Raw genomic sequence first — 27,603 nt, forward strand, 5'->3', positions numbered from 1 at the left:
CTGAGGACAGGAGAGAGAGGGAGAGAGAGCGCTCAGAGTAGGAGGCCTGGGGTTTTACTAAACTGGAGGCAAAAAGCCCGCAGCTCTCGCTAATCCCTGCCGGCTCTAGAAAGACTGCCTCTGCTAATTCTCTGCCGTGCTCCTCAAGGCAGCTCAAGGTGAGGCAAAGTAGATCCGATGCGCCAGTCACATCCTTGGAAAGCCACGCCCCACCTCTGTGAAGGCCACCTGGCCGAGGCACCGGGACTCCTACTAAAACATCCCAGAGCTCTCTTAATCCTCAAAATCTTTGCTGTTTTGTATTTTCTGTAAATTGACACTGAACACTAAAACAAGATTTATGATGCGAGCAGCTCCTTAATCTGAGTTACAATGTACAAAACTACTAAAGAACTAGGGAAAGACACTTGGAATGACTGGTACACGTGTAAGTAAAGTATTTCTTTCTAATTTATACCTATTTAGAAAAACAGGCCAAACTGAAGCCAATTTTATGTTTTTAAAGTACAATGTGCACAGTTTCTCCTTTGTTAACGGAGGGTTTCATTCAGTCAGCTGCCAGTCACATGAGAAATCAGAGCCATGATGATACGACAGATCACGTTCCACCCTGATTCGAGGAAGGGGTCAGAGAAGATGTTAATTTGGTTCGGCTGACAGACTGCTGTATAAATCCTGTTCAGATTGCAGTCAGTGCTTACTGTTTATTAAAGAAAAAGGTCCAGCACAAGCCCTTCTCAGGACTTACCCACTGAGAATCACATTTGCACAAAATGAACTTTCCAGGTGCAAAAATTGACATGTGAATGGCATCTGATTAAAATTATCCAATTTTTATTGCTGATGACAGCAGAAATTCGATGCTGGCTTTACTGTCATTTGCTAGTTAGCATGTTAAACATTTACAAGTCCCTTTAGCATACATAGGCACCGCCATCTTCATGCTGAATTTTGGAGGAAATACTTTAAGCTTCGCTGAGAAAAGTAAATTTTCCCAGAGTCTATGAAATAAGCCATTAGGACTGTAGGAAGGAAAAGAATTCCTCTTCTTTTCTGGTTTTATGGAGATATAATTGACATATAACATTGTATAAGTTTAAGGTGTCCAATAGGATGATCTGATAGACGTACATATTGCAAAATGATTATCACAATGGGTAATTAACTGGTCCTTCACCTAATCACCATTTTGGTGTGGTGGTGGCGAGAACATCTAAGGTCTGCTGTCTTAGCAACTTGCAAGCAAACAATACAATACTGTTAGCCACAGACCCCAGGCTGTACATTAGATCCCCAGGACCCACCACCCTTATAACTGGAGGCTTGAGCCCTTTAACCAGCATCTCCTCATTTCCCTCATTCCCCAGTCTCTGGCGATACCAATCTACTCTGTTTTTTTGTGAGCAACTTTTTTAGATTCCACATATAAATGAGATCACACAGTATTTGTCTTTCTGCGTCTGACTTATTTCACTTAGGATAACATCCTCCACGTTCATCCACGTTGTCACAAACGGCAGAATTTCCTTCTTTTTTAACGGCTGAATAATATTCCAGTGTGTACAACGTTATCAACTCTACCAGGTCATCCATGAGTGGCTGCTGTGAGCAGTGCTGCGAGGAATGTGGCAGGCGCGGACATCTCTTCAGGACAGCAATTCCATTCCCTTCAGAGCTACATCCAGGAGTGGAATTACTGGACCATACGAACATTTTATTTTTAATTTTTTGAGCAACCTCTATACTGTTTTCCATAGCGGCTGCACCAATTTACATTCCTACCCACAGTGCACAAGGGTTCCCTTCGCAAAGAGCTGTTTTTTCATGTAAAAGCTCTACAATGACATTATGAAGGTATTAATGGTCCAATATTTCATCCACCTTTTGCACAGTGAACTTAATGGCCGTTAAAGAAGCCCCACGGAGAGAAGGCCTGGTTCATTCTGAGGCTGAGCACAAACTACTAGCGCAATGGTGAGAACAGGAAAAAGTGACCCTGGCTGACAGACCTGTGACTCCCAGCTCTACAGGCTGTGATGGGGGGCGAGGGGAGGAGGGGAAATGTTGATTTCTAAGTACCACCAAGTGACAGCGAGGTTTCTGAGCTAGGCGCCTCAGACCTCGGAAGTGAAGAGACCCTAACCCCACCTGCCTCATGTGAACAAAACAGCGTCCCTTTCTGCCTGCAAAGATCCTCCTATCCATCACTGTATTTTATTCTCAAAATAAAATGGTTTGGAATTTTTCCATGTTAAAAACACAAGCACTAGCCAGTAGCAGACGCCAAGAATCACTGTAAACAACATACCAAATCATCATCAAATAAATAAATACATACTTTAATTTCACATCTCCAATGTGATGAATAGAGACTGGAATGAAATTACATAATGGGAACTGCAGTGAAAAAATGTGGGATAGTTTCTCTTCCAGCGTGGATTAAGTCACCTTGAAGAGGAACTGGCCAAACAGAAAGGTGAAAGGGTAGCAAATACGAAAAGAACAATAATCCCCCTCAAATCACATCAGTTTTCAGGGTTGGAAGGGATATTCGAGATGATTCTCTCTCTTCCCTCCTCACTCTGCACATAAGAAAAACTGAGGCCGAGGGGGGAATGAATCTGGCACGATCACTAGTTGCAGGGTTGGGACCAGGATGGAAAATTAGTTGCATCTGAATATCCATCTAGGTGATTCGAAAGTGAAGGAGGCCCCTCCTAAAAAGAAGCTATTTCCATGATCCTGGCTTCTCTGGGGACACCTGGGCGCCTTCCCAAAGGTGTGGAACAGTATCAATCTAAAAAAACAGCCGCATAATAAGAAGCTACTCACTTCCTGACCAAACCGAACGTTGGCAAAGTGAGAGCCTTGGTCCTGCGATGCTCACTCACAGCTAATACTTTTTCTTTCTCCAAACCTTTATCAAATATTCCAACAGTTTCTATGTTAAGAGAAAGTGCACAGTGGAAATTCTCCCAGGCAATTTGTCGCCACTTCAGAAGGGCTGTGGACGGCAAGGGGTCTGGGAGAGAAGGGGCAGTGACTTGAAGGGCGAATTGAGTGTCAGTAAATTGGAAAGAATACTGCGGCAAAGAGCTTCCAGAATTCCTGCGAAGTCATACTAGCTCATTTGGTCAAATCTTCCCCCAACCAGGATGAGGGAGCAAGCTCAGTTTCTTCACCTGACCAATGGGGAGGCTTAAAACACTTATCCAAGGAGGCCCAGTGTGTCTGCAGGGGCAGGACGGCCGTGCCTCCAGGCCGGGGGCAGGTCTGTGCCCAGAGGATCAGTTTCCCTCTTACAGCCAATGTTTCCCTCTGCTGAGTCTCTTAGCAAGTTTACATTCTGCCCATGAAAATCTGGGCTCCAAAATGAGGGAAAACGCCAGCCGAAGTAAACTGGTCATAAATTTAGCCTTTACACCTGAAAGAAGCATTATTTCCACGAGCGCTGGTTTCAAGGGTACATTAGATAAAATATCAGGTTACAGTTTTTTTCAGGGATGTTTAAAGGCATTCCTTTGTCTCCTTTTTGAGCCTTCACCGCATGCTGTCCACCTGGAGGTAAGTCAAGCACCTAACCAGCCCTCTTTAAGTCGGACAAGGAAATTTTTAAGGCAGAATTTAAACAAATAAATCACTATGAAAATTCACTTTACTGAAATAGTCGTCCTTATGTTTTCTTCACTTTCCTGCTTCTCATGTGCACAGCTGGTGATGTGAAGTGTGGTCCTCACATCAACCGCCCCAGCTCTGTTCCCTTCCGGGGAGGGGGGACAGCAGCGTTACTTCGGATGGGGGACGGTAGAGAAGAAGGGAACTAATTTGCTCCTGGTGGGCGAGGAGCCCAGAGGCCGGCGGACATTCGCTGCCCCCTCACACCTGGGAGCCTCCCAGTGCCTCCCTGTGTCTCCCCCACCCCAGAGCCTTCTGAACTGGCAGCCTGGCTCACCTTCAGGAACGTTCCAGCAGAGTTCCGTGACTCGGTGTTGTCCCATTCTCCCCTGGCTTACAGCAGTGTTGCTCACACCCCAAAATAAAGTCTGGAGGGAGGTCTCCCCTGAAATCACCCCCACCCTTCCTCCCAGTCCGCACCCATCACGGGCCCAACGTAACATCAAGACACGAACTATTTCCCAGAGCAAGTCCCAATTTTACCCTCGTCCTCAGTTAGGCTGTATTTGCCTTTATTTTCCCACCCTTATAAACCACTGTTGTAAATCTTTTCACTAAAATATTATTTCAGGGATGCAGCTTGGTGGCGTGGTCACCTCCCCCACCCCGCTCACAGTAAGGCTGAAAGAAAGTTCCCTACCTTTCACTGAGGCTCCTCCACAGCTGTGCACCTGCCGCAGGGGAAGTAAAAACGAAACATTAATGGTGGCATCTTCCTCTTGAGGCATTTCTCAACTTGTTCATTTAAAATGGCATGCTTAGATCTTTAGACTCCAGAAACCATCGAATCATACAGTGTTTACCTCTGGTCCATAACTCATTCAGGCAAACTGTCCAAAAACGTCCATCGAGATTCTGCTATACGCAAAACCCTTGGACAGGTACCACGGGAGACGGAGCATGACAGGACACGGGGTCCTGCCTCCGGGACTGCACTGAGCAGCGGGGCAGGCAGAACCTGCACCCAAGTAAATACGAACCACGGCAGGTGGTGTTGGAACTCTACAGGGAACATACGCCATGAGAATTCTGGGAGGAGAGAACATGTGGCTGGTCAAGAAAGCACCAATCATACAGGTGGTATGTAAGGTGAGCTTTGACATGGTTCCCACCAGAGGGGAATGGAAACAACTGTTACTGGAGAAAGGAGATTTTTTTCCATTTTTAAAAAAATGTAAGGTGTACAGTGAAGTCATTCAGTTATACATATATACATATATATATATATATTCTTTTTCAGATTCTTTTCCATTATAGGTTATTACAGGATATTGAATATAGTTCCCTGTGCTATACAGTAGGACTTTGTTATCTTTTATATATATAGCAGTGTATATCTGTTAATCTCAAACTCCTAATTTATCCCTCCCTGCCTTTCCCCTTTGGTAACCATAAATTTGTTTTCTATGCCTTTAGGTCTATTTCTGTTCTATAAATAAGTTCATTTGTATCACTTTTTTAGATTCCACATATAAGTGATATCATATGATATTTGCCTTTCTCTGTCTGACTTACTTTATTTCGTATGATCATCTCTAGGTCCATCCATGTTGCTGCACATGGCATTATTTCATTCTTTTTTATGGTTGAGTACTATTCCACTGTATAAATATACGTCTTCTTTATCTATTCATCTGTTGATGGACATTTAGGTTGCTTCCACATCTTGACTACTGTAAACAGTACTGCTATGAACATTGGGTACATATATCTTTCAAATTAAGAGTTTTCATCCTTTCCAGATATATGCCCAGGAGTGGGATTGCTGGATCATATAGTAACTCTATTTTTAGTTTTTTAAGGACTCTCCATATTGTTTTCCATAGTGGCTACATCAAGGAGATTTTTATCTATTAATTCGTGAGGTGTTCTGAACTTATATCTAGGCTCAAATGAAATCAACATTTTATATATATATAAGATACACAGCTATATCTCATTTGCTTTCTTACTTCTCCAATGTTCATTGGACTATGTCATGATATTATACTCCCAGCACCTACCAGCTTTAATGAAGTTCAATAAAAGAAATGGCCACAGGGTGGCTTCTGCTTCTTCTAACAAACAAATGCCGAAGATGCTATCCCTTTTGTTCTTCAGTATCCCCTATCAAAGATCTATGTGATAAATTCTTAAAATTTAGCCCCAGGAAAAAGTTTCTCAAAATTGCTTGCATCCTTTCATCAGATTATTAGAATCGTGCAGTTGATCTGGTTTCCCTTTTTGCCTTGGCTGCCAGTAAGTCCAGGGATAAATCTGTTGTTCACTTAGTCATCATGTTAAACTTTCCTGTTCTTCTACTAGACCTTTTAAAAAGCTTCATTTTTTTATGTTCTTTATAAGACTGTCTCAAATATTTTGGAGTTAAGTGGTATATCGAAACAAAGCAAATAAACAACTTGAAGAATCTAAGGAATTATGAGCACTAGTAACATGTCAACTAAAGTTGGAAAGTTGGATAGACTGAATTTTAGCAGCAACAACTCATCATCATGTGATGTGTCTCTGGTAACACTGAAGCTGACAGTGGAGAGAGGAAATAACAGAATGGGGTGTTTGCTTATTCATTTTGTCATTAAAGTTGGAAAAATGATACAATAGCCAAGATATGGAAGCAACCTAAATGTCCATCTATAAATGAATAAAGGAGATGTGGTGTCTGTGTGCGCACACACACACACACACACACACACACATACACACACACACACTGGAATATTACTCAACCATAAAAAAGAAAGAAATCTTGCCATTTGCAGCAACACGGACATACTTGACGGTATTATGCCAAGTGAAGTAAGTCAGACAGAAAAATAAATACCATATGATTTCACTTATATGTGGAATCTAAAAGGCAAAACAAATGAGCAAACAAAACAAAAGAGAAACAGATTCATAGATACAGAGAACAAACTGATGGTTGCCAGACAGGAGAGGGGGTCGAGGGGCGGACAAAATAGGTGAAGGGGATTAAGAGGTAAAGACTTCCAGCTATAAGATAAATAAGCCATGGGGATATAATGTCCACATAGAGAAAATAATATTGTAACAACTTTGTGTGCTGATGGCTGGTAACTGGTCTTCTGTGATCATTTCACAAGGTACAGAATTTTGAGTCACTATGTTGTTGACCTGAGACTTACATAATATTGTGTGTTTATTATAATAAAAAACATCTGAAAAACGAAGACGGCTGCTGGCTAAGGGAACGAGGCCGGTAAGGATGGTAAGGACAGCAGCCCCACAGTCACGGAACACAGACCAGGCCGGGGCTGCGCGGGGCCAAGGGCAGTAGTTAGAGGCTGAGCAGGAGGAAACTCAAACTGGGGGCGAAGAGCTGGGGCCAGCGGAGCGAGGGGCCACTGTGGGCGTGGTGGTGGGGCTGAACGGAAGGAAGCACCAAGGACTGAATTCCAGCCTTTGCGGGGGCTGGAGACAATACCTCTGAAGGCTAAGGTCAAAGATGAGGCCACATGGTGGAGACCGAAGCCCCTGACCACACAGGTCATCAGGCTACAAGTCATAGAGACAGAGAACGGAGGTGCACAAAGGCTGCAGTTCACAGGCCACGATTCCAAGTGGGTCCACATTCAACTGCGACCAGAACGTGGCATCAAAGGGATAGTGTAGACATGGCAGGAGGAATGGCTTCCAGGGACAGCGGTCGGCACTGCTCCACGGGCAGCCTGCGGGGGCCCACGGAGCCCTCCTCCCACTGCTCAGGGCAGGAGCTGAAGAGCATCTCAGAGAGAGCTAGGGGCAGACACAACGGGGTCTTTGGCAAAGAAAGAGAAGGAGAAGGTGGTGAAGGAAAAGTGAGAGGCTGCAGGAGAAGGTTCGCGCCTGCAGAAGAGCTCCCAGCGCCCAGATGAAGGGGTTAATGCTGGCGGCAGCACGAAGTCCCCAACAGTGAGAGAGGGAAGGAGACCCACAGCGGCTGGAAGGTGTTCTCGTGGTGACTCGGGAACCAGAGACGCAGGGCCCTGTGGGTATCACAACGATCAAGTCCCAGGAAGATATCCCCACACCTCTCACCTATTTCATACTGAGTATCTAAGATGGTATTCAGGAGATGATGGAGGGAGAGGAAGGATATGATTAAATTCTTAACAACAGATGCTTAATATCTTTAGCCCAAAGTGTGGGGGGAAGTGGGGAGGTTGCGGGAGATGCAGGGGACAGCCAGCTTGGGGGTCCTCCCCTCGCTACTGCCACTATGGGCCACGGTACCTACTGAGACGCTAGCAGTGCTACGTGAAGCCTCGGCCTCACCATCACGGCATCTAGATCTAACTCAAAGCCATTTCTGTGCCTCCCAGAGACCCATTCATCACCGCGGGCCCCGCGCTGAAGGGCCTGCAAAGTCAGGCTCCTGCCAACTACGACCAGGGCTCAATGGGCCTTTGTCCTGAAAGACTTGACTGGAGGGGACCAGGCAGGCACCAGTGATTCCTCAGTCACAGACCCACCGGGGCGCCCTGGGAAAGCACAGTAATCAATCCTGTTTCCCCTTTTTTTTCTCATGCAGCATAAATGCTGTATTCAGAGCAATGTCCCCCAGTGAAAACAGAAAGCTTGGCCTGTGACCAACATCGGCCCTACAGGACGGAGCGTGAGAGCTGCACTCGGGCAGAGTGGCCCCTGTAACAGACCCCGACACAGACAGGCGCCCAACACAGGCTGACTGATGAGTGAACAAACCCACGTGATTCTGATCGTGGTCGGAGCTGAACGGAGCAGCCCGTTACTGGGCCCAAGCCCGTTACTGCGCTCTTGCCTGACCCTCACACAGCCCGGCGGTGGCGGTATGAGACGGACCTTCCCATTTCACAGGATAAGGAGGTTCGGATTGTGTCGTAGGTTGAATACTGGCCCCTGGAGGTATCAGGTCTTAATCCCCGAAATGTGCACGTTACATGGAAAGGGGATTTACCAGGTGTGATGAAGTTAGGGGTCATGAGATGGGAAGACTGACCTGGACTACCCAGGTGGGCTCCAAATATCATCTCAAGTGTCCCTGTGAGAGGAAGGCGGGAGGAGATCTGACACAGACAGAGGAGGAGAGGGTGACAGGGCCACATGGCAGAGGCAGGAGTGATGTCCTGCAAGCCAGAGACACCAGCAACTAGCAGGAGCTGGAACAGGCAAGGAGCCCCTCCCCAGAGGCTCTGGGGGGAGCATAGCCTGCGACACCTTGATATTGATACTGATTTTGAACTTGTAAGGGAAGAAATGTCTGTTGTACTGAGGCACCAAACTTGGGGCAATGTGTCACTGCTGCCCCAGGAAACCAGCACAGTCACTGCGGGGCTAGGAAATGGAGCCAGCCCTCTCTGGAAGGCTGCCATTCTTCCCACCCCACCACCTCCATTTTTTAAAGGACTGAAGCTTCACTGTGGAGAGCTCTCCTGCAACTTGTGAACAAGGAAGTTCCATGTTTGCAAAAAAAAGCCAATGAGTCAACGCAGGGAACGGTCCTGTGTGAGGGGCCAAGAGTGAGAAAAGGATAGTTTTGTGGTCTTTCTGCTTCATCCTGGCCCCTCCCCATTTGCCTGCCCTTTGTAACTTGTGCCCAGCCTGGGACCAAATTTGTACACCCCTGAAAACATCGAGATGCTCAGCGTGTTTTGTGAGTCACCTGGCTCTTCCGAGACAGAATGACGGCTGGTAAAATATGTAAGTGGTTGTTTCTTCTAAGACTCCTCCAAGGGAGCCCCTGGGGGGTGGAAATGTTACAAGGTCTACTGGAGAGAAGCAAGCTTTTCAGTTATAAATCAAGGCAGAAACACGGGTATCGCCAGGTGTTGATCCCACCCACCCTAGTACAAGGTCCTCCAGCATGGAGACGCCCCACCTCTAGGTGGAATTAATACATCTGGGGTAAACAGAAAGTATCCGGCCAGTGCCTGCTAGGGTTAGAAGGCAGACAGTTAGGTGTCTGTTCTCAAAACAGAAAAGAGCGGACTTGGGAGGAGGAGAGGGAAAGAAGGAAGAACACGTACAGGAACATAAATCTACAAATTCAAGAAGAGCAGTCACTGGACAAAACCAAACCTGTCTACCTTCCCAGAACACTGAATGAAGGGCTCACCTTCAAACCTGGAACCACACCAATGTAAACCAGCTTTCTAAAATGGTTTACACGCAAGTTAGTTTCAAAACCACGAAGACTTAAACCATAAACCAAATTTAAAACACTACGGCGGTACTTCTGTAACAGCCTGGATCCTTGGTCTCAGGGTTGGTGTCAGGGAGGAAAGGGTGCCTCCTACAAGCAAATCTGGGCATCCCCGCCAGGGCCAGGACCCTGGACAGTTCTTACAAGCACCGGTCTATGTGGACCCCATCCCAACTTGTCCCTACCTTTGGGGTTACATTTAGTGAGAGCAACTGCCTCATTGTACTCTTGTAACCCCCACCCCTTAGCTCTTTTTGATCAAATCAGTCTTACTACACTTACGTTCATGGAGCTCAATTATTTCAAGTAGAGATTTTTGCCTGTTTACAAAAACTAGCTCAACCCACAGTAGAAGCAGCCCCCGGCAAGTATAGAAAACCTTGACTTGGATTTCTAATGTAGTTAAGATACTTAGAAAGCACCTTAAGCAAATTTTTCAAATAATTCAAGTTCTCACTTTGAAATTTGATGTGTAAAATAAATTTATTTTTAAACATTTATCTAACCACCACTTGTTTTTAAGCCCTGAATTCACTGTTTCTCTCTATTGAGGCAGAGAAAAATTTTGTCTGGACTACTCCATTTTCCAGTGGCCCAGTTTCGTCATGTGGGAATGTAATAAATATTTAACTGTTAGCCTCACTGCAGCCTGCTTAAATATCAAAGTGGTATTTAAAATAACAACGCTTAGAGCCAAAAAAGAAACCAGCACACAGAAAGCTTTCGGCCAGCAGCAGTGGCTATGACTAAGGACAACATCAATTAGATAAAAAATAAGTAGTAGATGTAATAAATTTAAAATTAATATTTAACAAACACTCAAAATAGAAAAGTCAATGCCTATATAATCTGCTATTTGTTCCTTTTCAAAGGACCACTTGGTTAATATGCCTCCACAAAAATCAGATATGCAGGGTCTATAAAGTTAAATACCCTAAAGATAAAATTCTGAGTTTTCTTACCTCTTGTTCTAGACAAAACCATCTCCTTTATTATTTGCATAATAACACGTCCCAGCATCATGACGGAAATCAGGTGATACACTCTCCACGGGGTCAGTGCCAGGAACCTATCACGGCAAAAACAGACAAATCATGATTTCAACGTGAGGATTTTTACCTTTTTTTTTTTCCCTTAAAATGAGGTTTTCTTTCTGCCAAAGAAGTAAAAAATACATTCAACAATGGTGTCACTTTTCAAAAGCACCCCGGTGTGAGTGCATAGGAGTTACTTTAATGGGCATCAAAAGTCAGCAAAATCAAAGTGCTGGAGCCACGTGCTAGTTGTGTGCGAGGCTTTCTGCTCCGACCTCCAGCTCGGGCAGAGGATCTGCTGTCCTGGGTGTGGCCCAGATATCTCTCTACTTAACAGGCGGAGAACAGAACTGACCTGGAACAGACTGATGAGGGGCCAAGCAAAGAGGCAGAGCTGCAGGGTCTTCTCGGACACACGGCGCAGCTGGAGCACATGTCCTTGACTGCTGTCCTCTAACGGTTTTTTCTTTTATGCCATGTTCATTCTTTAACTCCTACCCCCTCCCCACCAATCTCTTATAAATTAGCAATAATTAGTGATCCAATTTGTGAGCTCTTTCTCTTTAAGATCAATGCCCTTCTGTCTATCTGCCCACCTCCTCCCCAGAGGGAAACAAAGAATTCTTTATCATGAACAGCACACAGAACTTACAGTACTTTTTTTTTTTTAAATTGGGCTTATAAAGGGATGGAATGGCAAAGAAGTCACAAGAAGCTTTGAGGTTGAAGTCCATTTTACACAAGTTAGTTGGTTAAGCTGCCAATTAATATTAACTTCAGTGCAATCATAACTCGGAAGAATTAAATTAACAGATAAATCATTTAATACTAGTTGCAAGGCACTGCGGGCTGTATAGAGAAGCAAAAAGCACACGCACATTGCCTTCTAGGGGCTTACTTCCTCATCAGAGAGACACACAGGCTGAGCTAACAAAGTCCCAGGCAATGAGTCTTGGCGCTGTAATAGAACGTGAACAAAGAGCGAAAAGAAGCAAAGGAAGAGAAACTCCAAATCGGGGAAAATTTACAGAAGTGGCACTGAACTTGGTCTGAGAGGATGGATGCAACTCAGAGGAAAACAGAAGCTGTTCCATTTGGACAATACAACACGAACAACCAGAGTCAGGCAAGGGTGAGGTGTGCCTGGGGCATGCCAAGTGGTCTGCGGTGGCCCCAGCAGGAGGACAGGGATAAAAAGAGAGTTGGGAGACTGGCAGAGAGAAGAGATTGAGGCGCCAGGCTCGGGGCAGACTGCGGCAGGCCCTGAAGGATACATAGGGAGTTTGGTCTTAACACCACTGGCAACGGAGATAAAGCCAAAGGTACACAGTAGGAAAAATGAAATGATGAGCAATTTAGGAAAATGCCTGGGGGCAGCGGAGAGGACGAGATGGGGTAGGGAGGAAGCATGGAGTCCAGGAGATCCACTAGCAAGTTATGCAATGTGTTTGGTGAGAAGTGGTCAACAAGAGATGCTGGTGAAGTTGTGGATAAAACCTCCACCAGAAGGTGGGCAACCCAAATTCTGGGTCTGGTTCCAGTGTTAACTGCATGTGTGACCTGGGCCAGTAAAATAAGTGGGTAGAGTAGGTCAGTGCTTCTTAAATATTGGTCTGCAAGTGCCAGCAGGTTGGCTGCTTGGAAAGCTTGTTAAAATGCAGATTCCCAGACCCTAGGCTCCTCCCACTATCCTCTGAAACAGGGGGTCTAATTATGAGCATTTATATTCAATGAATATTTATTTATGGAGGGCCTCGACTGGGCCAGGCACTATGCTATCAAAAAGGAATAAACAGAGAACATGAAATGCAGGGGAAGGAGCAGACATAAAAGATAACCCATAATGCCAGCATCCATGTCTTTAGTAATAACAATTTGCTCTAATAATTTGGGTCCCACACGTGCTCTATTTTTGAGCTGTTACGTTTGTTTCAACCGAGGTTGTTTTGGTATTTGTTTCCTTTTTGGCTTACCTCCTCACTATCAGTTTATGATTAATTCTACTGTCTGTGTGCCAGGCTCTCAATTTTCCCCACCTCACAGTGAAGTGGCAGTTTGCAAAATTTCTGAGAGTGATCCACAGTAAGAAATTCATTTACATCTAAATGCACGCACAGGAAACCAAAGTTTCAAAAATAATATTTATCCTTACAATGTGTAATGCCTGCTGATACTTTCTATCAAAAATTCCTTCAATTCTATTATATTTTAATATTATTTTTCCTTCAATTCTATTATTTTTTAAGTGCTATGACTCACTAAAGCAACTTTACAGATGAGTTGTAACTCACAGTGTGACTCACACTGCATCAGAGGGAAGCTGCAAATGTTAGATTAGTATGCTTCATTAGAATGGCCTTCTTTGCAGAGCCAGGCAAAGCCCTAGGAGAGAAAGTTTTCTCAAGTTTAAAGGTCTTTAGAGCTGGCCAGGAAGCCATTTAAGCATATTCTAAAAACCAAAGAAATGCAAAACCAACTGAAGCAGTGAAGGTCATTAGTTATTCTTTTAGTGGAAATTACAGTCTCCTAGGAATAGACAAATTAGGTAATGACAGGACTTTGACACACCGCCCTGGCTGCCAGAGACCTCATCTAGAGGGCATTGTTGGGGGAGGGGATAACTCAGTGGTAGAGTGCATGCCTAGCATGCACAAGGTCCTGGGTTCTTTCCCCAGTACCTCTATTAAAAAATAAATAAGAAAACCTAATTATCTTCCCCTCAAAAAAAAAAAAAATTAAAAAACACACAGATAGAGGGCATTGCATAGAAACTCCAAAGAGCACTGGGGATGTCCCTGTGTGTCCTGGACAAGGGTCGAGTTAGTCATTAAGAATCCTCAGCCAGATGAGAAGGCAAACCCAACTACTTGGGATGGAAATGCCCAAACTGTATGGGATTGCATGTTTCTTGGTAGATGAGCTTCTTTGCAGCCCAAGAATTAAGTACAGAAATGTTTGAGAAACAAAGTCCCAATATTAATAAACTGTACTTAGAAAAACCTGCACATATATGTTGTTTTAATTATTTTTACTGCCTAGGATGATTTGTCCCATGGTTCCAATTTAAAATGTATAGTATAATTTAGACCTGTGATTTGAAATTAAAATCTTAGGAACACCTATGAGTCTATTTAGTTTACCTATGAGTTTATTTATTGCCTAATATTTGGGAGAGCTTGGTTGTTAGACAAAGTCATTTTTTTAAAAAACTTTTATTTTGGTAACTTTCAAACATATACAAAAAGAGACACCAACATATAACCAATCCAGCCTCAACAATTCTCCATTCACGACCAATCTTGTTTCTTCCGTATTCCTACCTCCTAAGCTCCCCGCTCCACATACACACCCAAAATATTTGAAGCAAATCCCAAGCACCACATAATTTAATCTGCAAATATTGTCATTTATCTTCAAAAACAAAAAAGGACTTTTTAACCTAACAACACCACTATCATACCTAATAAAACTGCTTTAATTCCTTAATGTCATCAGATACCTGCCAGCATTCACCTTTGCCTAGTCATCTTTTGCATACACGTACACACACACATTCAGTGAAAGACTGAAAAAGAATCTGAAAAATTCATACACTGAAATTAACAGATGTGAGTTTTAAATTTCCTGTAATTTATAGGTCTCCTGCTTGCACTGCACCCCCCCCATCTCTCTTTCTCTCTCATTTTTTGCTTGAAATTTTTGCGGAAGAAACAGACTCATTCTGTCCAGTAAACTTTTCCAGAATCTGAGAGTCGTTCATTATATCCTTGTGGTTTAGTTTAACATTTTCCTCCATCCCTTCTGCAGACTGGAAAAATTGGTAGTTGCACCTAGAGCCTTCACCAGATTTATGTTCAACTTTTTTTCCTATAAAACTGCATGGTAGGTGGTGGTGTGTGTTCCTATCAGGCACAGTCCTGTGTCTGTTTTTGAGAAAGCAGCCATCAGTGGTGACTACACGGCTATTAATTCCACAGGGGCGACATGTGGGTAACAGCCCATCATTCCTGCTTCGGGTGTTTGCTGGATCATGTCTATAGTGAGAAAACTCGCTTCATCAATGTTTGATTACCATTAGAGATGCATCTCATGGGAAAGGCATGAACAATACTTGATTATTTCTCTTTATTTACCAGCTTTCAAGATAATAAGACAGTTCCTTCGTATCCTCTAAAAGTAATGAAGTTGGTTTTCTTCATTCCTTTTTTTCAGTGTTATTATGAATGCTGTGCTCCAGTCCACTGCAGTATTATCAGCTAACCCTCAACTGTCCCATCTTGGCAGGTGGAGCGTAATCAGGTTGGTTCCTGAGCCCCTTTGGTACAACCTTAGTAACCTTCGATAATAAAGTACTTTAAAGGGACGGGGAAAATATAAAATTTACAAATGCAGTTTAAAATGTTGAAAGGAGTATAACAAAAATTTTTAACGAAACCAATCATTCACCAAAGACTGTCCTGAAAATGGCTGTTAAAATTTGCTAGATTTTTAAATAAGTTAGGTTAGTTAAATGGAAAGCTCAAGGCAAAACGAGTGTTGTAACTCTACTAAATCAAAATTCATTTTTTAAAAAGTAGTTGAACAAAGTCGTTTCGAACCAATCTTTTCTTTATATGAAAACTGTCTTACAGGACATCAAAAAAAAGGAAAAAAATCCCTGTCTCCTGGCCATAAGTGATTCTAATGCGGGCACCCTGAAGCACCACTCAGGGGAAGACTACACTTCCATCCGACCCCTGATTCTAGGTGAGAACACCCACCTCCACTGAAATACATCTCACATCAGGAAGCTCAGTATATTTTCAGCATCCAGTTTCCTACAGTATCCTTTTATTCCTGGGGGAAGGACAAATTCTGTTTTCATTCCATAACCAGTGACTGTCAGACCCTGGGCTAGCTGCGGGGACACACTGATGACTAAATCTCAGCGAAGCCGGGAAGCAGACAAGTAAACAGCCGAGTTTAACCCAAGTACTTTCCAAAATGCTGTGGGAGCAGAAAAGAGAGCCGATAACTGCCTACGGGAGACAGAGAGAGCTCTCCAGAGAAGGTGGCCTTTAAGCTTTGACTCCCTAGAGAAGTCGGACTTTGCCGGATGGGAGTGACAAAGGCATTCCAGATGGGGACCCGCGTAAGCAGAGGGCAGAGCAAGAGTGGGAGATGCTAGGACAGGACAGTGAGAAAGGCTGACTCTAACGCTGGCCTCCCTCCACCCAGCGGCGCTGGTTCTGCTTTCCGGGACCACCTGCAGATGAATAAAACCACTGATGCCTAGCGAGTGAGATCACAGTTCTGAGAACTTCATATGTATTCGCTCATCTTATCCTTCTAACAATCCCGTGGGGAAGGTACTATGATTATCTCCGTTTTACAGATGAGCAGAGAGGTTAAGAAATCCGCCCAGGACCCCAGGACCCGGGGAGGTAGGACCAGGATCCAGAAAGGACTCAGGAGTCCAGCCAGCCTGGCTCTCAGCCAGCTCCCTCACTCTGCTGAACATCCCCCCGACACCAGCTCCCACCTCCTCCTCTGCCTGTTATCCCACAGAAGTAGCTGGAAGGGCTGTCACCAATTTTTGGAGAATATGTCTGCTGAACTGACTTAGGAGATTCCAGGAGCGCTCCTCAAAGACACCAGCCGTCACCACCAAGGTTGCAGAAAGTGGGGATTATGTCCACACCTCTTCCCTGGTCCCCTCACCTCTTCCCCAGGCGTCCCACCTCTCCTCTGGCTTTTCAGGCCAAATCTCCCCACTGGGCATCTGGTCCCCACAGGAGGGGTGGGGGGACACCAGGAGGAACCTTAAATCCCTTTGTTCTGGACTCCATGGCTTTACTTGTACGGCCTTTTTAAAAAACTTAATTGGCTTCATTTTTTTAGAGCAGTTTAAGGTTTATAGAAAAACTGAGTGGACTGTGCAGAGACTTCCCACGTATCTCCTCCCCCATCTCCCCGCCCCACGTACAGAGTCTCTTAGAATTAACACCTTGCTTCAGTGTGATACAGTTGTTGTAACCCATAAGCCAATATTGATAAGCTAATAACTGAAGCCCATAGTTTCCAGTAAGGTTCACTCTTTGTGTTGTACTTTCTATAGGTTTTGACAAATGCAGAATGTCACATATCCACCATGATAGTGTCACACAGAGTATTTTCACTGCCCTAAAAATCCCCTGTGCTCCACACAGTCATTCCTTCCTCTTTCCCCATAAACCCTGGTGACCGATGGTCTTGTACTGTCTCTTCGGGTCTGTCTTTTCCAGAATGCCATACAGTTGGAATCACACAGTATGTAGCCTTTTCAGACTGGCTCCCTTCACTTAGCAGTATTTATTCAAGCTCCTCTGTCTTTTCATGATTTGATAGCCCATTTCTTTTTATTATCGAATAGCATTTCATCATACGATGTACCACTGTTTACCCATTCACCTCCTGAAGGACATCTTGGTTGCTTCCAAGTTTTGACGATTATAAATAACACTGCTCTAAAAACGTGTGTGCAGGATTTTGTGTGGTTGTAAGTTTTCAACTCATTAATTCATTCGGACACAGCATTTTTTTTTAACAGCTCCATCAGCATGCTGGCTTATTTTGAATTTACAGGCAGCTAAAACCCTCAAGGATTCTATTCTTCTGATGCAAATTTTGGATCTCAGTATGTCCTATTCCATTCGTTCTTGTGTGACACAGCCCATCATTCAAACCCACAGACTTTAATGGTGGCATCAGTCACACTCGTTCTCCTGTCGAGCTTCATGACACCCACACATTTGATGTCTGCATGTTATCTGTGCTCATTCTCACTACTGGGCAGAGATCGGTCAGTGCTGGAGCCCTGTGACTTCCCAGGAGCAGCTGCTCCCACAGCGACCTCCGTTTGCTAATCAGCAGCTTATGAAACATGACAGGTCATCTAGTTTGCTGCTACATTCTGTCCACATTATTCCATTCTTCCATAAAGACCTCATAAGAGATCTTCTTAAACACCTTGCTGCAACCTGCCGCATTTCTAAGGTCTGCGTTTCTGTGAGTGTCGATCTGCTTGGCTGATGCTGCAAATTACTCTGAAGTAGAGAACAGCTCTCAGCAGAAGAACCAAACACCATTAGGGTCTGCCAGCAAATATCACAGGGCACAGCCTGATCCAAGCCCCGGGGTGAACTTGCCAATCTGCCCATTCACAGAATTCACAGAAACACCTTGTGACCCCCTCCCCCATGGAGGAATTCAGAGGCAAAGACGGCCACACACAGGGGCCCAGAGGACTCCAGAATGCTGTAGAACAGTTATTCAGAGATGGGTTATGGCCACAACACAGGACGCCCATGAGATCATGGGAGGCGGAGTGGTAAAGTTCACACTCTGAAGGCGGGGGGTGACATCTATGGACAGCTGTCCTTCTCAGTCAGGGGGGCTACGTAATTTTCCAGGTCCAGTGCAAGGTGAAAAAGCAGAGACCCTGCTGGAGGCGGAGAAGTCATACCCCCTTCCCACCAGACTGCAGCCCCATCCACAACAAAGGGGAGATCCCCAAGACACTGCGGCCCCCGCTCTAGGGCACGTTTGGGACCTGGATCCGGGGCGGATGTGAGCCTCCTGCCCAGGCGTCACTCAGGGCACCGAGGCGCTGCCAGCTGGCACCAAGATGGAGCTCTGTGGCTATGGGCCATGTGACTGGGCAGGACCCTTCTCACACCTGTGCTCAGGCCCCAGCGAGGGGCGGATGGCCACAGCGGAACACAAGCCGCCCCTCACTGATGCAACATGGCCACTGCCCTGGGCAGAGGACCGGGGACAGTCATGCGGGGTGGGGTGGGGAGGAGGAGGCTGGGCAGGGCTGGCACCAAATGACTGGGAGGAGGTGGCATGAACTCCATCCTGGGGAGGAGGCCCTGTACGTGAGCTGAGGCCCTATGAGGCCAGCATATGCTTCATCGTCCTGTCAAAATTCACTTACAAAACACAAATCCAAAGATGAAAGTACTAAGAATTACAACCTCAGAGCATTAATGCGCAAGGGCAGGGCCTTCTGAGCACCAGGCTCCGTGCGACCGCGTAGGTCACACGCCCGTTTAGCCAGCTCTACTCTCACCGCATCCTGGAGGGGAGGTTCCCATCACAGGCACCAAGAAAGGTTTTTTCCTCCTTAAAGTCGTTTTTACTTCAATAGAAAGGCCACAGATCCTTGTCTTTCTCCAAATTAGCCCAGGAACCTGTGACTTCATCAACAAATCCTAGAAATGAGAACATTAAGAAGTACTACCAACCCCGAAGTCTCCAGCTTCCGTAAACATCCCTCTGCAGATGGGTGGACTTTTATAACCAAATTAAAGCATCATTTCTGTTTACTAAAACAGTTACATGTACTTCTTTCAGCTCACTTAAGAAATGATATTTATCTGACAAAGGATAATCCAGATTTTGGAAACCAAGACTGGTAAACATGATACACAACAACTAGAACATACATATACATATTATGATAATATGCTATATATAAACATACGAAATATGTCAATTATATGCTATATATAAACATATACCATTATATATAGGTATATAAGTTTTATAAGTATATAAGATCATATGCAGATAAGAATACCCATTTGTCTTATAAAGACACTGTATGGGAAAGAAATAATCAAGATCAGGGAGGAAATAAATAAAATAGAGATTTAAAAAAATAGAAAAAAATCAATAAAACCAAGAGCTGGTTTTTTGAAAAACTAAACAAAATCAACAAACCTCTGGCTCACCAAGAAGAAAAGTGAGAGGACCCAAAGAAACAAAATAAGAAATAAAAGAGGAGAAATTATAACCAATACCACAGAAATACAAAAAGCCATTAAGACAAGACTATGAACAACTATATGGCAACAAGTTGGACAACCTAGAAGAAATGGACAAATTTCTAGAAACATACAGTTCACCAAAATTAAATCAAGAAGAAATAGATAATTTAAGCAGATGAACGGACTGATTATTAGAAGTGGAATAGACTCTGTAATTAAAAAAAAAAAAAAAAAACCTCCCTGCAAACAAAAGTCCAGGATGAGTTGGCTTCACTGGGGAATTCTACCAAACGTACAAAGAAGAATTTATACCAATCCTTCTCAAACTCTTCCAAAAGACTGAAAAGGAGGGAACACTTTCAAACTAACTCTATGAAGCCACCATCACCCTGAAATGCAACCAGGCAAAGACACTACCAGAAAAGAAAATTACAGGCCAATATCTTTGATAAACAAAGATGCAAAAAACTCTCAACAAAATATTAGCAAACGGAATCCAACAGCACACAAAAAAGATCGTACACTGTGACCAAGTCTTATTCATCCCAAGGTCACAAGGATAGTCCAACATACACATATCAATCAATTTTATACATCACGTCAACAAAAGAAAGGACAAAAACCACATGATTATTTCAAAAAATGCAGAAAAAGCATTTGATAAAATTCAACACCCATTTATGATAAAAACTCCTACCATACTGGGTATAGAGGTATGTTTTATTATGTTTTATTATGTTTTATTATCTCAACATAATAAAAGCTATTTATGACAAACCCACAGTCAGCATAACGCTCAATGGTGAAAAGTTGAAAGCCTTCCAACTAAATTCTGGCACAAGACAAGGATGCCCACTATCACCACTTCTATTCAACATAGTATTGAAAGTAGCCATAGCAATCAGACAAGAAAAAGAAATAAAAGGGATCCAAATTGGAAGGGAAGAGGTAAAACTGTCACTATATGCAGATGACATGATACTATTTGTAGAAAATCCTAAAGGCCCCACACAAAAACTACTAGAGTTGATAAACAAATTCAGCAAGATAGCAGGTTACAAGATTAACATACAAAAATCTGTTGCATCTGTTTACACTAACAATAAAATATCAGAAAAGGTAAGTTTAAAAAAAAGTCCCTTTTAAAATTGCATCAAAAAAAAAAAAAAACAAAACAAACAAAAAAAAAACCTTAGGAATAAACCTGACCAAGGAGGTGAAAGCCTTACATGCAGAGAACTATAAAACACTGATAAAGGGAATTAAAGATTATTTAAAGAAATTGAAAGATATCACCTGTTTTTGTATTGGAAGAATTGTTAAAATGGCCATACTACCCAAAGCAACCTACAGATTCAATGAGATCCCTATCAAATTACCCAGGACATTTTTCACAGAACTAGAACAAATAATCCTAAAATATATATGGAATCACAAAAGACTCAGAATTGGAAAGCAATACTGAAGAAAAAGAAGGAAGCTAAAGGCATACCCCTCCCAGACTTCAGACAATACTGCAGAGCTACAGTCATCAAAACAGCATGGTACTGGCACAAAAACAGACATATGGATCAATGGAACATACTAGAGAGCCCAGAAAAAAACCCAAACATCTACAGTCAATTAATCTTCAACAAAAGAGGCAAGAATATACAATGGAGAAAAGACAGTCTCTTCGGCAAGTGGTGTCAGGAAAGCTGGACAGCCACATGTATATCAATGAAGTTAGAACACTTCCTCACACCACACACAAAAATAAACTCAGAATGGCTTAAAGACTCAACATAAGACTTAAATATAATGCAGGACACCATAAATCTCCTAGAAGAAAACACAGGTAAAATATTCTCTAACATAAACTGCAGCAATGTTTTCCTAGTCAGTCTACCAAGGCAACAGAAATAAAAGCAAAACTAAACAAATGGGACCTAATTAAACTTATACACTTTTGCACAGCAAAGAAAACCATATGCAAAATGAAAAGACAACCTACAGACTGGGAGAAAATATTTGCAAACAATGCAACTGATAAGGGCCTAACTTCTAGAATATACAAACAGCTCATACAATTCAATAACAAAAAAACAGACAACCCAATCAAAAGATGGGCAGTAGACTTAAACAGGCATTTCTCCAAAGACAGACAGACAGTTGGCCAAAAGGCACATGGAAAAATGCTTGATGTCACTAATTATCAGAGAAATGCAAATCAAAAGAACAATGAAGTATCACCTCACACTGGTCAGAATGGCCTACATTAAAAAGTCCACAAATAATAAATGGTGGAGTGGGTATGGAGAAAAGGGAACCCTCCTACACTGCTGGTGGGAATGTAATTTGGTGCAGTCACTATGGAAAACAGTATGAAGATTCCTTAAAAAACTCAAAGTAGACTTATCATATGCTCCAGCAATCCCACTCCTGGGCATATATCCAGAGAAAACTCTAATGCAGAAGATACATGCATTCCAATGTTCACAGCAGCACTATTTACAACAGCCAAGACATGGAAACAACCTAAATGCCCATCAACAGATGAATGGATAAAGATGTGGTTTTTATATATACAATGGAATACTACTCAGCCATAAAAAAGAGTGAAACAATGCCATTTGCAGCAACACGGATGGACCTAGAGATTATCATACTAAGTGAAGTAAATCAGACAAAGGAAGATAAATAATATATCAGTTACATGTGGAATCTTTAAAAAATGACACAAATGAACTTATTTATGAAACAGAAACAGACTCACAGACATAGAAAACAAACATGTTTACCAAAGGGAAAGGTGAGGGGCATAAACTAGGAGTCTGGGATTAGCAGATACAAACTACTGTACACAAAGTAGAGAAACAACAAAGTCTTACTGTAAAGCACAGGGAATTCTATTCAATAGCTTGTAATAACCTATAATGAAAAAATAGGAAAAGAATATAGATATAGATATAGATATATATAACTGAATCACTATGCTGTACACCAGAAACTAACACAACATTGTAAATAACTATACTTCAACTAAAAAAAAAAAAAAAAGACATTCTGTGTGGTTTAGCTGCTATTGGAAAGGTAAAGTTCTGCAAATCACCATGGGCACTTTCTTTAACAAGCTGTGTCCAATTTCTAGATCCCAGGGTGATGACTGCTTTAAAAATACCACATTACCCAGCTGACTCATGTTCAGCTTGTGATAATTACAACACGGATGATTTCTGGCCATGTTTGCATGGCATCGTTTCTGATTCATTTTCCTACTGGATAAGCTTTGTCTATTTGCTTTTTTCTAACTGCTTTTATTTCTTCTACACTTTCTTCTCTTATTCTCTGGGTCGGTTACATTATTTTGAATTTTAATCTAGTTTTCAAGTCACCAACAGCCACAGCCCACTTGGTATTGTTGGGATGGTTTATAGCACCTTCTCTCCCCTGTTATCTGGGTCAGCTAAGAAATTAGACCCAATCCACACACTCAGAGATGAAGGAGGGCGTAAAGAAAACAGGCAGGGGTCCAGAGAAAACCTGAAAGACTATAAGGGTCAACCCTCTCCTAAAGGTTAAAAAAAAAAAAAAGGGAGGGGACTAGGGAATGCCTGAATTATGTCCATTTTGGAATGCACTGTGATTTTAAATAGAAAAATTTCCTATCAAATTATGGTTTTGACTAATATCAAATTAGCCTGCATTTGCTGCCCATAAGCCACATACAGGAAAGTTGGGTCCTCACTCTATGAAGATGATCAACAAGGAAAAAGACAGGCTGGAAACGAAATTCCACGCAGGTAACCCATCGTCTCAGCTTTCTGTGCACGAATCACTCAGGACCACAGCTCTTCCCTGTCCCTCTACTGGTCTCCAGCACTCTGGACGCGTGTGGGGCTCTGGGGGTGCCTGCTCGGGCTTGGGACTGGAACAGTGGGGCCAGGCTGGCCAGAGCCTGAACAGGCCCTGGGCCATGTGGACAACTGACAAGATGGAAATGGAGGTGGAGGCACCACAGCAACCTTCTGTGGAACTCCACTCAGCGGCTAACTACAAATCTCTAAAAAAAAATATTTTCGTTGTCTGTTCAATAAGGAAAATGTCACTAAATCTTCCATTACTTCATGATGAGTTTTACGAGGCCAAATTAAATGGCTCGACAGGATACATTTCTTATAAAGCAAAGAAAGGGACAGTTTACAAAAGCAAAGACTGAAAACTTCTTTGATCGTAGATGAAAAGGACAATATTTAGTTCACCCCATGTGTAAAAACCTAACCCTCATTTCTGGGTAAAGCGTAATCCACTTTGTACTACGAAATGAATGGTGTCAACAGCTAAAATATACGTTTTTTTGTCTTCACAGAAAATCAGCCCGTGGACAAAAGCACTAGAACCATCCATAATTCTGATGCAGGAATTAATGTGCAGTATTTGCTTTGTAGCTCTTTCAAAACAGAGGTCTAAGAAGGAGGTTTCACGTTCCTTTACTGAAATATTTAGAACCACAGACTTTGCTACATGGAGTCCTTGGTGTACACTGGCTTTATTTAGTATTTTGGTGGCTTTAATCATAAAAGAAGGGCCTCCTATGATTTATCCAGCATGATTCAAAATACAGATCACATTTTGCTGGAAAATAATTCTGTCATCTTCTCAAGAGTTAGGCATACTGGCATCCACCTTCCTTAATATCACAAAATTCTGAATCACCGCTAAAGTTGGCTTTAATTTTTTTTTGGCCTTTTTAAATACAGATCCCACAAAAATACTGTCTGACGGTGTTATGTAAAATTAAACTACACGCCATTAAGGGGAAAAATAGCACTGCCAAATAAACTATGACCCTCCAAACTGTAAGATGCATCCCAATTTCAAACTTGTTTAAAAGTGAAAGTACGTCAAGGAGAGGGGGGGATATATATCTTAGAAATCAACAAAATATATGGTTTTAAATAATTTGGAAAGAAGAGGGTAATCATGCAAAGGAGTGAGATAATGACTCGATTAATGGCAAGTCAGAGACTAAATTAAACTCAGGAGTCTTTTTCCCAGAGAAGTGCTTCTGTACTTGGGATGACCCAAAAAAAGTGAATGAAGAGCAAGAGAGGGAAGAAACATGAAGAAAAATAAAGAGGTGAGTTTCTTTGCACAGGGAGACGAGAAATTTTGGGATCTACCCATAGGCTGGGGTAGACTGTAGCGATCAGAAAGGGTCCACTGCAGTGGAGGAGGGACTCGGACTGGCTCCCGCAGAAACCCGTGGTGATAATCCAGTGAATTCAGGGAATGTGCCCAGCTCAGCAAGGCCTGGTGGAGAAACCACAAGACAGTGGGGAGGCGCAGTGGGGAGTTTGTGTTCTTGAGCCTAGAGAGTGGGAGAAGCCAAGGGCATGGCTGGAGTAGAACCAAGTCCATTCGAGGTCAAGGCAAAGCGAAATCATGCCCACTCCACCCCAGCTCTGCCTTGGAATTGAGAAGAGCAGCAGGCATATCAAGTCAGGAGCGCCGGGCGGTGCAATGGGCTCGTTAGCGCCACCTAGTGTATGGCATCTGTCCATCCACCTTGCCTGGCACCTGTCCCAGGTGGTCACTGCACCTCAGAAGAGGCTGACTTCCAAGCAGGGTGGGTGAGTCACCCTGTACAGCCCATTTCAGCTGAGCTCCCAGTAAGTGAAATACTAACTCCCAGATTCAGTCACAGAAAGGAGCCAGAAGGAGAAAGGAGGTCAGATCAAAGTCATGCATTGCAACGGAGCACAGGAGAGTAGGAGGGACGAGGTGAAGGGCTGGGCACAGAGCAGAGACAGGGAAAGCCAGAAGCAGAGAGGGGGAAAAGAAATAAATATAAAGTCAGGCAGCAGCTGTCATGGCAGCCCACCTTGCTTACAGGGGTTTTTACGCAAATAACAATGAGATATTCCATGTATCGGCCCAGTGGCATCTGCAGAGTTTGAAACATGGCCTCAACTCACACAGTGGGTGAGAAACACCTCCACGTCCTCCTCCTGATGCCTTACTATTTTCATCTCTAAAGTGGGCACTGGCTAGATAAGTGCTTCCCCAAACTGACTGACCATCGGAATTATTCAGGACACTTTTTTTAAAACACCAATTCCTGGGCCCCACTCTGGACCTAGGAGAGCAGAAACCTTGAGGTGAGGCACAGAAGTCTACATGTTCAGAGCCAGGAGAACACTGAACTGCAATGATCTCCCCAGGCATTTCCAATTCAAGCATTCTCGGAGTCCATAAACCGTATAACCAGAAGCAATGGCACACAACTGACCCAAATCCAAGCTGAACCTGGGGCCTCCTCCTTCATAAATAAGTAAATGCACACACTGGGTACAAGACACAGAGGCAGGGGTCGAAGAGGCTTCTAAGGAGATTAGCTCTTCTTAGTAGAGGGGGTGGGCCAGACACACAGCATTGAATTCAGAGAACCTTTATGGGCACATCCGAGAAAGAAATAAGCTGCAGAGTCATGAGGATTTTCTATGCTAGAAACTTTCACGTCTTCATCTCATGTTGTTTATTGAAGTACAGTTGATTTACAGTATCATGTTAGTTTCAGGTGTACCGCAAAGTGATTCCATTATATACACTTTTTTCAGATTATTTCCCATTATAGGTTATTACAAGATACTGAACAGAGTTCCTTGTGTTGTACAGAAAATCCCTGTTGTGTAGCTGTTTCACGTGTAGCAGTTTTACCTGTTAATCCCACACCCCTAATTTACCCCTCCCCCCCACTTTCCCCTTTGGTAACTGTGAGTCTGTTTTCTACGTCTTCATCTCCTTTAACGCTCCTGCACAACCCGATGAAGTTGGATATGTGGTAACTGTACGCTCATAAATAGACTAGGCTGGAGCAGTGTGCCTAAAACCACGCAGCCCGTATTGGAAAGAGTTGGGTCTTCTTGATTCCAAGTCCCCTGATCTACTTGCACACATTTATGGAATCCCTTGGCATCCTGCTTTAACCAACCAATCTAAAACACTGGAATGTTCTAGAGAGCAGGGCTGAAACAGCACCTGTCGCATGGGCGTCTGCCTCTTACATGTCCATTCAGCTGGGGTCACGCACCAGCTCATCTCCACATTCCATTCAAGACCCCAGTCCAGTCACCTGGCCCTGGCCAGGGTCCCAAAAAGGAATTCAGCCACCCTGCAGTACCGAGACCGACAGCAGTGCCACCGTGTAGATGATCCTCTCCTTCCTCCCTCTCCAATCTCAAAACTTGAGAACACGAGGAACTGGACCCCAGCCCCGCAGCCTTCATGTGGCACCTGCCCCACCTTGGTTCTGTTCTGTTGGTCGGCCCGGTTCTCCAGGCCATCCCTACCCTGCCAAGGCTCTGCCTCCCTAGCTTCCAGCCAATCCCTTCCTAGAATGAATCTTGATCAGACCCTAGTAACACATTGTTCACAATCATGGTGACATACAGACGGGCCTCCTGGAATGACCATTCCCTGTCAAGATTTCACACAGCCCAGACCCTCTCCCTCCCAGTCTGAGACCCCCACGTTCCAGAACTAGGACTGGGGCCAAGTGTCTGGACCAAAGTGTGCACTCCAAGGTCTACCTCTACGTCAGATACCGTGGTCTCTCTGATCTTAAGTAGCCTGTTTGTTCCAGTCCGCACAGTTTCTTCAGTTTATTCAGCTGTCTCAGCCTTGGTCCCTCTGCTCACCGAGTGCAGCGGCCGGAGAGAACGGCGGCTTTTCCAGCACGGGTAGGTCAGGGTGAACGAGCAGTTGGCCCTGCCCACCCCAAGGAGCTGAGGACCTACCTGTGCTGGAAAAGCCGCCGTTCTCTCCGGCCGCTGCACTCGGTGAGCAGAGGGACCAAGGCTGAGACAGCTGAATAAACTGAAGAAACTGTGCGGACTGGAACAAACAGGCTACTTAAGATCAGAGAGACCACAGTATCCTGCGT

The 27,603-nt window shown here is 43.8% G+C and overlaps 1 protein-coding gene across 1 annotated transcript in view; it reads right to left on the reverse strand.

The window, feature by feature from the left end:
* RETREG1 (reticulophagy regulator 1) overlaps positions 1-27,603 on the reverse strand; it is a 121,657-nt gene that overhangs the window by 73,075 nt on the left and 20,979 nt on the right. Inside the window, exons 2-3 of the mRNA XM_045518299.2 lie at positions 10,816-10,922; positions 4,316-4,346 (exon numbers count right to left, since the gene is read on the reverse strand). Coding sequence (XP_045374255.2) covers positions 4,316-4,346; positions 10,816-10,922 — 138 coding nt within the window. The remainder of the gene's footprint in view (positions 1-4,315; positions 4,347-10,815; positions 10,923-27,603) is intronic.

This window comes from Camelus bactrianus, chromosome 3 (assembly GCF_048773025.1).
Source record: "Camelus bactrianus isolate YW-2024 breed Bactrian camel chromosome 3, ASM4877302v1, whole genome shotgun sequence".
Classification (NCBI taxonomy): domain Eukaryota; kingdom Metazoa; phylum Chordata; class Mammalia; order Artiodactyla; family Camelidae; genus Camelus; species Camelus bactrianus.